Source organism: Protopterus annectens, chromosome 7.part0 (assembly GCF_019279795.1).
Source record: "Protopterus annectens isolate FY-2018-M chromosome 7.part0, PAN1.0, whole genome shotgun sequence".
NCBI lineage: Eukaryota > Metazoa > Chordata > Ceratodontiformes > Protopteridae > Protopterus > Protopterus annectens.
In genome coordinates this window covers 1,071,420,628-1,071,433,351 of record NC_056739.1, presented here as the reverse complement: position 1 = coordinate 1,071,433,351, position 12,724 = coordinate 1,071,420,628, and the positions used below count along the sequence as shown (strand labels likewise).

The window sequence follows — 12,724 nt, the reverse complement described above, 5'->3', positions numbered from 1 at the left end:
ATATCAAAATACATATACATTTGTGTACTATCTGATGTTTCTCCTGAATATACAACTAATGTTTTAATAGTCTATATCTTAGGAATAGTTTAATATACGTTTGTATATTATGTATAGGCTAATATTTCTCCTGAATATACAACTAATGTTTTAAAGGTCTATCTCTTAGGAATGGTTTAATATACGTCTGTATATTATTTATAGGCTAATATTTCTCCTGAATATACAACTAATGTTTTAAAGGTCTATCTCCTAGGATGGTTTAATAGAAACTCTGTCATTCAACCCCTTCCCTTTATCTGACTGCATCCTAATTATCCATTTAAATTCCATGTTGTTCTGTGTGATTCTTAATATTACCTAGTCTCTTACTCCTATTAACTTACTCTATTACTGTGAATTTAAATTTATGGCTTAGATCCGGTATGTATTTAATTAATTGGGTTTAAGAACTTTTTGGTGCCTTTTTTATATTTAAATTATGAGAAATGTTACTGAATATGTCTAATGAAGGGTTTGTGGAGTACCCGAAAGCGCTTACATACCATAAAGCTGAACTACTAATTGTTTTAATAAAAGACCGTGAATTTGAAGAGCTGTGGTGATACCAGGCGTATTTTTTCTTGGATATACAATTTTAGCTGCTGACGCTGAAGGTATCTTTGTCCTCGTAGCTGCCTCTTGGATTCCTGAATAGTACTGTGATTATTTGGCAAGTGAAAGGGACATGGCTGAAGGAAATGCTCCTTACCTTGATACACCACCTGAAAGTAATAAGACTGCCAATGTTAATGAAGCTTTCAACAGTTTGTTAAAAGCAGAAACCAATGTGTTACTGCAGTTTCATAGAACTGAACTGTTAAATGCCAATGAAAATGAACATCATAATGCACATACTATCAATATCCTGCAACTGACAAGTAAAATGGAGAGTTTAGTGGTCAAATTAAAAAATGTGCAATGGCAATGGAAACACATGGAGGCGTGTTTATGCTTCCATGTTATTCCAAGGGGACTCAGAATTCTAAAGATGCCTACATATGGCAGTCTGTATCCAAAACTTTTAACCAAATGGCAACAACTTAACATTGACACTATATGAAGCTACTTATCCAACAGTTTATAAAAATTGAAAGTGACATTAATCACGAAATAACGGTCCTAACAACTGAAATAACATTGCAAACAACAGAAAGGGATTTAATAGTGTTTCATGACGATGTATCATCACACATAACTATTTTAGACCGCAGACTGCTTCTGGATAAAAAGAAAAAATTTGAACGTGACCTTAAGGATTTCAGTGCCGAAGGGAAGCAAGAGAACCAATAGCGACCCTGTATTCGAACCAACTCTCTCATGGGAACCAATCAAGGAAAGTTAAATCGACCAATGCTCCCTTTCAAGTCTACAAGAAGCGGAGATATGAAAACGGAGATGACAACATGGAAATCAATATGCAGGGCAGCAGAGAAATAGAAATTACACATCTGCAACAGCGAGTGTCCTATAATGGGACAGATAGGATACAAGCATCTAGCTCAAGTAACCATGTGAGAAGAGTGGGGTCCCTGATGCTGGAGAATCAATTGACTGATAATGCGGACGTAGAGAATGAGCGATTGAATGTCATTAATTTGACTGACTCATCCTCTACAACAAGAGATGCCAGAAGAAAACAAAAGGCAATGGAACCTGTCTTGGAATCGTTTTTTCACTAATTCCCTCTATCAATTCGAGACCAGAGAAAATGGACACCAAACAGGGGCAGCAGAAATCGGAAGGTATCAGAAGAACATACATTGCTGCAGAACAAAATACAAAGGCAAGTGAATCAGAGCTAATTGTTAACCTGTCTAAATATGAATTGAAAGACTCTGAGAAGTCACTTTTAAATAGAGGGCTATCTTTTATACCACCTAAAGGAACTGATGTTACTGACTTTATTCTTGAAATTAAAACGTTTGTAAGAAATGTGGCTTTAAAAATGTTGTATAAAGATGGTAATACAAATAGACAGTTTTTGTTTAAAAAACCAAGTGTGCTTATACCTAACATGCAGCCACTTCTAGAAGCATTTGAACAGGCGTGTGAAAGAGACTTCATACAGATGTCTAATGAGAGGAAACATAATAATTCACATAACTTTTTTTAACTTAGATAAGAATGAACGTGAAGCACTAGTTAGTCTAAGTAACAATGATCAGATAGTTATAAGACCAGCAGATAAAGGCGGAGCTATTGTAGTTCTTGAAAAATGCTACTATGAAAATGTGAATCGATCAATGCTAAATAATTATACCTATCAATTAATAAATGGCATACAATTAAGTAAAATAATTAGTAATATGCATAGCAACCTATATGATCTATTGATGTGTGAAGTAATTGACCATGAATTATAGAAGTATTTTTTAGTTGAGTTACCTACCATACCCATTTTTAGAGGTCTACCAAAAATTCATAAAGACATACATAACCCCAAGATGAGACCCATAGTCTCTAGTAAAGGCTGGCTAACAGAGCCACTTTCGATATTTATAGAAAAACAGCTTAAGGAAATAATACAAACTATTAATACAATAACTAGGGGCACTCAAGAATTTCTTAAGAGCATGTCAGACTACACACATGACATGATGGATTTATCAAATATTTGGCTGGTAACCTTAGATGTGAAATCCTTATTTACGATGATACCTAATGAAGAAGGCCTTGAATTTTTAAGGCAAGTGCTATGTACAAGTAATATGACAAGCTTGATTAGAATGAGATGTATGTTGTTGTTGGAGTTAGTTTTAGAGAACAAATGTCTTTATGTAGGATAAAGAGTACTATCTACAAAAAAGGGGGTTGCTATGGGAACACCTTGTGCATACTTGTATGCAAATTTGGTTATGGCTCAGTGGGAGAAAGTGTACATACTAGACACAGAATATCGAAGTAAAATTAAATACTATAAGAGATTTGTGGATGATATTTTTTTCTTATGGGAAGGGAGCGTGGCTGATCTGCACGCATTCACTGAATATTTAAATAAAACCACTAACTTCCTGAAATTTGAAGGAAAATGGTCTACAACAGGAATTGAGTTCCTAGATGTATTTATAAAGAAAGAAAATGGTAGATTTACAATTAGACTATATAGAAAGAGTTGCAGGAAGAATGGTTTGCTCCACCGAACAAGTATGCACCCAAAGCATATTTATCAGAATATAGTAATTAATCGAGGAAGGAGAATATCCAACTTAACTAGTGATGATACTGTATGTGAACAAACATTGAATCTCCTTAGTGACGAATTTGCTTCAAGGGGATATTCCAAACAAGAAGCTGAGATATTGAAATATATGAATAAGGTAGATAGACAAGGAAAAGGAAGACCTTATTTTAGAAAAAGAGATATTAATGCAGCAATATCAACACAAACAGATATGCAAATGACCCACACCAATGACCAAATAAGGATGAATATTTCATATTATAATAATAATAAAATGGCAAATGGAGTAATAATGAAAAACTGGGCAATCTTGACCACTAGTGAAGAGATACTTAATATTGTTGGCCTTAACTCCAGGTATAGCTACAGCAACAGCAAATCCCTAAAAAGGCTACTTTGCTATGAAGAAAATAATATAAGTAGAGTGGTATCTAGCAGACATGGAACCTTTCCTTGTAGGAGTTGCAACCAGTGCTGTTATATGTCTGGTTCTAATAGCTTCACACATCTAAAGAATGGTAGGACTTATGTTTTTAAACACTATGCGGACTGTAAATCTAGAGACCTCATCTACTCAGCTAGCTGTGAGAAATGTACAATCTACTATATAGGTAAAACAAATAGAACCTTAAGAGAAAGGGTGAGGGAACATATCTATGCCATTAATCAAGAGGATGAGACAAATGCCTTGGCCAAGCACACACCGGATAATGATCTAAGCCATAAATTTTAATTCACAGTAATAGAGCAAGTTAATAGGAGTAAGAGACTAGGTAATATTAAGAATCATATAGAAAAACATGAAATTAAATGGATTATTAGGATGCAGTCAGATAAAGGGAAGGGGTTGAATGACAGAGTTTCTATTAAACCATTCCTAAGAGATAGACCTTTAAAACATTAGTTGTATATTCAGGAGAAATATTAGCCTACAAATACTATACAAACGTATATTAAACTATTCCCAAGAGATAGACTATTAAAACATTTGTTGTATATTCAGGAGAAACATCAGATAGTACACAAATGTATATGTATCTTGGTATATGGAACATAGGTATTTTACATATATATATATATATATATATATATATATATATATATATATATATATATATATATATATATATATATATATACACACACATGTATATATTTATGTATATATTTTTTTAACATTTATATTTTTATATGTGTATCATGAATATAATAAATATATTTCTGTGAGCAAGTTATTAAATGCAGTAAGAGAACTGAATTTTTGATGAAACCCGAAAGTGCTTACATACCATAGAGCTGAACTATTAATTGTTTTAATAAAAGATTGTGAATTTGAAGAGCTGTGGTGATACCAGGCGTAATTTTTCTTATTTTTTTCAGTGTTTCGGCTTTCAATCTTTCATGACTGATCATTTGTTTGAAATTTGTGTACTTCAATGTTTAGAAGTACATCCTATTAAAGATGTTAAAAAAAGGTTCAAGAAAGTCAACCCACAAATGTTCAAGCCACCTTCGACTTCTAGCATTAAGTTAGGTTAATTGCCAACCCAGCTAAGTGCAAGTTAGGCATGGCAGAAGCCTACTAATTGGGTTATGCAATAGGCGAAGGACAGTGTTGCCACATGCTGGGAAAACTGTAGTAGTGAAAAAAAATGGCCCATGCCAATTACAAAGAAACGCACAATATGATGCACTAGGTTAGGGGTCCGGTTAGGGGTCGCCAGAGCGGATCACCTGTCCGCTCATGATTATTCCTAGTTTTGCGATTACTGAGTACCCATGACTGACAATATCAAGAATAAGGCTCCCTTGGGAGGTTAAACAGATGAAGTAGAACAAGCCTTACAACAACTAAGAATATGCTGTGTTCAGAACCAACATCAAGTGCTCCAGACTTTTAAAAGTAATTTTTAAGAGATGCTTCTGAGGTAGGCATAGGTGCACTCTTGTCTCAGGTTTCAGATTGCTATGGCCATCCCATCAGTTACCAAAACTCAGCAATGATGAGAGACATTATTTGTCTACACAGAGGGAATGCCTTGTCATGAAAAAGACCCTCAATGCCCTACAACGCTATTTGTTTGGTAGAGATTTTACATTAATTACTGACCCTCCCCACTCCACAATGGTTCTACTTGGCAGAAAGTTTACAAAATAAAACGGTCAATATGGACATTGACCCTTCAACCTTACAAGTTCAAGATCCAATTCTGTCCAAACCATAGTCACCTAAAGGTAGATGTGGTGTCTCAGGCTTGCATTCCACCTGAGAATGCTAGAATTGTGGTCCTACATTGGGGGGGGGGACTACTAAACATATATAGGGACTGTTCAGCCTTTAGAATGGACTGCTTACTGCTGGGTTGTGTATGCCAGGCCTGCTGTCTTTAACAGAAAGTGTGTTAAGAGAAAGATACAGAGTAGGCTGGCAAACTAGAAAGAGGTATGTCTGTATAGCATAGCAACTCATACAAAGCAATTTCACCTTGGAGACTACAATGGCTCTACCTACTGGAGAAGTCAAATGTTCCACTGCTTTGCAGAGAAGTGTCCAAGAAATGTGCACAGAAAATGGCACACTTGAGAAGAGTCAGAGAGCATGACTAAGGCTGGGGAATTCTGAAGTGGTCAAGAGATCCCCACTGTGTGCGAGTTTCTAAGTTAAAGAGAAATTTCTACTGTGACTGAGCATAGAAAAGACACTGAAGAGGGGCTGGGATTTATTACAGTGCATACTGTCGGCCTAACTACCTTTGGGATTTTCTACCAAACAAGGTATCAAATGTTTGAGCCAAGCTTTGGTTTATTATTTTTTTTACTTCAAAACAGCACATTATGTAAAGCCAGCTCCTTCAAGACATATGGAGAGAAAGCCCTGACTATGCAGCAGGGAAATAAAGTTCCACTAGCGGCTCTGATGCCTGTAGGAGCTAGCCAGGGAGAATGAGAGCAAGAATGAGCAGCTGCTGCCTGCTAGCTCACACCGGAGGAGGGATGTGGCTTGCCACATGGATGACATCTAATAAGAACACACTGTATTCACCCCAATGAATTCCCAGTCAGCTTAGCACACATTGCCATTAGCGCATTTGCCAAACAGAAACCAGCACACAGAGAAACACTTTCCCTTGGGTGACAGACTGTGGGGGCTTGGGTGGAGCCACTACTGGGAGGGGATGTTTACAAGCTGACACGGTAGATTGCGACCCATCCACCAGAAGTAGTAAGCTGCCCTGATCCCTACCACACAAACCACACTGGGAATGGGAATATCAAGTAGGAATGAATGTACTGTTGGGTTATTATCTACCCAGGAATATCTGACTCCCATTCTGCTGGAACAAATGGGTCAAAGGACTGAAGGTACAGCCACTGGGCAGAGTCCTGGAGAGAGAAGCAAAATAAAATATACACTTTATGTTGACTAAATGAAGCACCTTCTTAAACTCATACTTGTTCAAAGAAAAAAAATGACATGCTGATACCACTCAATGCTTACACCTCATGCTTGATGAGCAAGCTTTTCAGATAACTCCACTTGGAATGCTACCTTATGTTGTCCTAAGTAAATAAGCTACTGAGAATGTGAATTTTTATGGGAAATGACTTGTGAACTCGCAAGGGCTTTTCAATCCTGAAAAAGGCATATTCCAGGAAAAAGGCCAACTCGCTGAAAATTTCAGCAGACATATAAACAAAAAAATTACATTTTTAAATGAAAGTGAAATAAAATTATTTTCTTTAAAGGAGCACTTATGTTTTTATAGAAATATCCAAAAAGCTCTGTGGTTGACTCCATAACTGCAAGCCTTATTGCTGCACTGTCCACATGCTTCTAGCAAAACAGAACTGAAGATGGAGCAAACCAACTACTTCTTTCACTGAGGATGCTTGTCTGTGTCCTCGCATAAAAAGAGAAAGTACAGTTGTGTAAAATCTTACCATAAACAGTAGATGTCCCTCTCTTCACTGTTGCAGGATTTTTAAAGTTAACAGATCTCCCGGCCAAGGCAGCCCAATGTTCAGCTAGTATACCAAATCCTAATGATTGTGTCTGAGCTCTACATCACACATATGCTCCCCACACATAACACAGGGCATAAAAGTGAAGTATGGATGCAGTTACTCAGAATTAATTGCCCCAAAAGAGAACAGTCTCCATAGGACAAAGGAATCCATGCACATCCAGAAGGAAAATATTGCATAAGGAAATGGGAAAGCCCTCAGCCAAAAAGGAATCCTAAACAAAAATCAGAACAAACTGGGGGTTGGAGGGAGGACAGTGGACAGTCTCCTCCCAAGCCTGAAAAGCTATCCTGCAGATAAGGTAAGATTTAGTGCCTCCTGTAGTGTTGTCTGTGTATACCTTCAAGGGGCCTGGAGAGAAAATGAGGTGAAAACTTGAAAGGCCAGAATCACAGCTCTTATCTCCTTGACTTTGACATGGTCTGACTTCTGATGGGAGGCCAGAGACCCTGAACTTTCAGGTGACCAAATGAAGCCCTCATCCCTGAGTCATCAGTGAACAGTTCTTGAGAAGGAACTAGAGGCTGAAAGAGTAGGCCTGGGTTGAGAGCAAGCTGTTGAATCCAGCACTCAAATTCCTTCTTTAGACAAGGAAGGTGAGGTACACTGAAATCCAAAGGGGAGCAATACTGCAGTTAAACTGACTTGAGGTACCACTGAAGCTTCCACATATGCAGTCTGGCAAGAGGAAGCACTGGAATAGAAAAGGCCATGAATCCCAGGGCACAAAGAAACTCTATGGCTGGCATGGCAGTCAGAGGAAGAAAAGACTGAAAGAAGGCTGTCAATAAAAATACTTTAGGAGATAGAAGAGAGGCCAGCATTGGAACTCTCCTAACCCTGCATCCCAGATACACATGATCCTGAGAGGGAGTCAGGATGGACTTTTGAAAAGTTGATAGTGAACCCCAGTCTTTAAAGAACGGAGATTGTGAACTCTAGATCCAGTAACAGGCAATTGGTTGAAGGCACATGAAGCAAAAGGTCATCAAGATAATGAAAAATCTGAATGCCTTGGACCCTGCAGAAAGCAATCAAAGGAGTTAGGCATCTTGTGAATACCAATGGGGCAGAAGAGAAGCCAAAGAGCAAAGCACAGAACTGGAAATAAAAGAAAGAAACAGAGAAATGTAAAAACTTCCTGAAAAGAAGGTGAATAGGAATATGAAAAGCAAGCATCCTTCTGATCCAAAGACACTATACAAGCCTGGGGTAGTAAAAGAGGCAACAGGATTTGAATACTAAGCATTTGAAAAGAAGGGACCTTGAGAAAGATGTTGATTATAGAGATATCTAGAATAGGTCTCCAAGTACCCTCCTTTTAAGGGGCAAGATGAATGGTTCCTTGGTTCTCCAGGAACCCTAGGACCTCTGGGAAATGAGGACGTTTTTCATGAGGAGGCTGAAGAATCCTCAAAAAAGGAGGAAGAGACTTCTATACCATGAAGTAATTCTGATGGATGATAGAAAGTACCCAGGAGTCTGAAGTGATGAGAAGCCAATTTCGAATACAAAAGGAAAGTCAAAAGACAAAGGAACCTGGTCTAAAGTGGGGGTGATTGTCAAAGAGAAGCAGGCTTATCAAAAAAGGAAGGCTTCCGGACCACAGAAATCTAAGAAGCCTTAGTAGAGGGGGCCAGTCTACCAACCTTCCTGCCCTTGGAAGCCTGGCAGGGTTGACTGCGAACAAAACCAGATCTAGAAGGATAATTCCTCTGGAAATTGGAGGATAGTTGAGATGAAGCATGCTTAAGGACCTTTGCTTTCTCTTGAAGAGACAAACAGGTCAGCAGCAGTAGCAGTCCCAAAAAAAATGTTTATTATCCAGAGGAGCACCCAAAAACTTGACATTTAATGTTCTCAAGCAAAGACTGGAGATGAAGCCAAGAATAACGCATCATGACAAACCCAAATAGGCACCAAAACCCCTGAGGAGGCTTCAGCGCCATCAACATAGCCCCCCCCCCAAGTAAACTCTTGCCATTCCCTTTGAGGATACTTAGGATGGACCGAAACATGCTTCTTTTTTTGTCTTTTCTTAGCAGGGACATCAGCCCTAACAAGTACTGGAGGTTCCAACCCTTGGTGAGATTCAATAACAGAACCCGGAACCTCCTCCCTGACCAATATATGTGGAATCCCTCTAGGACTCTCCAAGATAATCAACCGAGGTTCCCCCTTCATGTTCAGAGCAGATGCCTGCAAAGCCTCAGAGAATGTGCAAAAAAACAGATCCATGCCAGTCTCCAATAGGGTCACAGCAGAGGAATCCAGTATAGATGCCAAATGACCTACAGAGTTATTACACACTTCTAGATGGATGCCTGGTGGAGGCTGGAAAGCTAAAGAGTCCTGCTGAGACTTCTTGGCCACCTTCTTACCTAGCCGGACTATCTCAGGGTTAAACAACTTTTAGTGACACATACTAAATGTGCATGCTTCAAAGACATTGACTAATGTTACAGCATTTAAAATGGCTGTCTTTAGATAATCTGAAGTACTGTGAACAATGTTTCACTTATATGAACTATATTTATGTATCCATTCTGTAACTCATTCTGTTTTCAGTGTCGTTATTGCATTTAACATCTAAAAAAAACTCTTCACAATGTACATTTTACTAAATTGCTGCTAAAGAAGTAACCATTCTTTGTATTCTGTTCTTCACTAGCACATTTCCTCACCCTTCCTCTTCAGTTTGTTTATAGACATAGGCCAGTATGTCAGCAGCACGACCAGTTCCTTCACAAACAACTACTGGTACGGCGGGATCTTCCTGGAGATATTCCAGCACTGTAAGGACTACATTAGGGCCACCTTCAAATATCAGTGCCACCACTGGTACACCTTGACCAATCCCTATATGTAAACAATAACAATGGTTAGAACACAGCAACATAATTCTGTTCAATCTGTTGTCTTGAAGAATAAATGCTCTTTTTGGGGGTGGGGGAGTGGTATCACAATCAAAAGGCAGACCAAACAAAATTACTATGCTCCTCCTGGCAACTATCAACTTCTAAGATGAGCTAATATTTTCAAGAGTTTACTCCTTAACAGCTTTTGCCTTTGAGGTCTATGCACTAGGTTTATTATAATTCACACTTACTTTCAAAACACCTTTTAATATCCCACGCCTTCCTCACCTTCTACCTTATTTCCATCCTGTTTGATTTTCAGCTTTAATGGATTATATACAGTTAATGTTTGCATATTTTGGAAGGGATTGCAGACTTTTTACTGTTACCCTCTTTTCACATAGCCTGCTTACCTAATTGGTACTATATGTGCTATTATTTCAGTTTAACACAGACTGCATACTCACACATCCAAGTAGTTGATGTGACTGTTATTATTACTAAAATGACTTTTCATCACTCATACCATGCCCTTCACACAGACCTATACAATTTTTCCATCGCTCATAGGGGTCCACCTTTCCAATCATTTGATCTGATGAAGACAAGTACCTAGGTGAAAGTGCAGAGCCATGCACCCAACCAAGCCACATTTTTTTTCTTTCCAAATTCAGGTGTCAAAATCAGTTCCCATGGCCTCCACCATTCCTTGCTCCTCTTCCACACCCACCCCCTACCTCAGACTGACCCTGACACCTCTGCCTCCACTTCACAACCTGACTAACTAGTGCATCATATTTTTGAGCTTAGAGGGATAAAACATTACTTTTATTCAAACTGCTAGAATGCAACTTGAGCTTAGCATTGTTCAATTTAGAAATGAAGTTAAAAAAACACTGCTACTCTGGCATCAGCATTGACCTGAAGAGGTCTACAGCTTTTGAAAATAGCTTAGTATATGAAAGTGCAATCTTTCACTTTGGTGGCTCAATAAAATTTCTTATTCGTCATTAGTTCACCCAAACTGTCTTATTTTTATTCTAAGAAAAACATTTACAAATGATAAACTAAATATTAACAAAAACTGTGCAAAGAATAATAAAATACAAAAACTGTGCAAAGAATAATAAAATACAGAAATAATAGAATATTACAAGAAAACAAAAGACTAAAAAAATATACAAGTGGCAATCAAAATCTTATTATAAACGCAAAACCAGCTGCAACTAGAAGTACATACACATAAGAAGTGCTACAGCAAAGAAAAGAAAATATGAAACATACTGAAGCAGGTAGTAGCTAGTTTAAGCCTGACTGGACTTATAAGAGAAAGATGAAGTAAAGAAGTAGAAAGTCAGCAGCTGAAATAAAGTAAGATAAACACTGGTGATTACCTTGCAGTTTAACATTCCTGTAATACCACACTTACTGCTCTAGCTCTACATTAAGAATGTGCCATTCTTTTACAGTGACAAAATCCACAAAGCTATGTGTCTACATCACACCCTCATCTTCTTTACGACTCCTAATTCACATTTAATCTACAACATAGTGCACTTTAAATACTTATATACACACATATGGTACATTAATATACATTATGCATTCCTTAATTTTATGCAATTGTTTTATTAGATGAGCACTATGCACTGCCACACTTCAACTTTATTCCTTTTTCACAAAATGTAAGACACCTCTACATTCCTTTTGCACTTTCATTCATTCAATATTTAATGTACAAATCTGAGGCACTAGTACTATAATGCTTAGCAACACATTTGCACCAGTCTAGGTGTCTTGCTGGCTTTTTAAATATCAGGGAGAATCTATGGTCTACATTTCTACTGTTAAATTACTAGAAATATTCTCTTCAGAGTTTATGACGCTATTCTGGATTCAGCTGATTACCAATAAGTTAATGTGCAAATGACATGCACACTTGCAGTATAACACAAAGTACTCTAACACGTGAAGATACAAAACATACAGCAAGTGTTAAACTCATAACACAAACGATAAAAGAAAGCAAAAAATAATAAATGTTTCTTAGTTTCTGAATGTTTTTAACCACAGATGACTAGATGCTTATAGCATCTGATAATGTCTTCCATAAATAAATTATCTTATGGATGAGAAAGAAGGGTCATCAGATATGCAAGCTGTCAAAACAGTTACACATCCTTTTTCAAATAACCTCAAAATGTATTTATTAACATTTGTTGACCGGGAAAGTCCACTGGGTTAGAGACCCACTTTCATTGGAGGCCCGGGGAGAAAAGCTCCACAAGCAAATACAAAGAAAGACTATATTTAAAATACAATTTAAAAGTATTACAGATATAACAGGGAGAAAAAAAACATATTACAATTTACATTTTTTTAGGATTTCATTAAACTGAAACTAGAAAGAAATTTACAACTGGTTGCAATGTTACATCATTAGAAAAAAGCAAGGAGTATGAAACGGTTTACAGTCAAAATGTCGACATTTACTTGCACGACAGCCTCCTCCTTGAACATAGTAGGAGCGACGGTCGGAATATCGACATTCATGTGTACGTCCATTTAGAAGGACATACACAGGGCTGGGACTCAAAGCATGGTTGTCAATGGGAGA

General features: G+C 37.6%; 1 protein-coding gene across 1 annotated transcript in view; it reads right to left on the bottom strand.

The window, feature by feature from the left end:
- Positions 1-12,724, bottom strand: part of TRPM7 (transient receptor potential cation channel subfamily M member 7) — a 1,848,525-nt gene that overhangs the window by 1,718,439 nt on the left and 117,362 nt on the right. Inside the window, exon 6 of the mRNA XM_044076371.1 lies at positions 9,934-10,108. Coding sequence (XP_043932306.1) covers positions 9,934-10,108 — 175 coding nt within the window. The remainder of the gene's footprint in view (positions 1-9,933; positions 10,109-12,724) is intronic.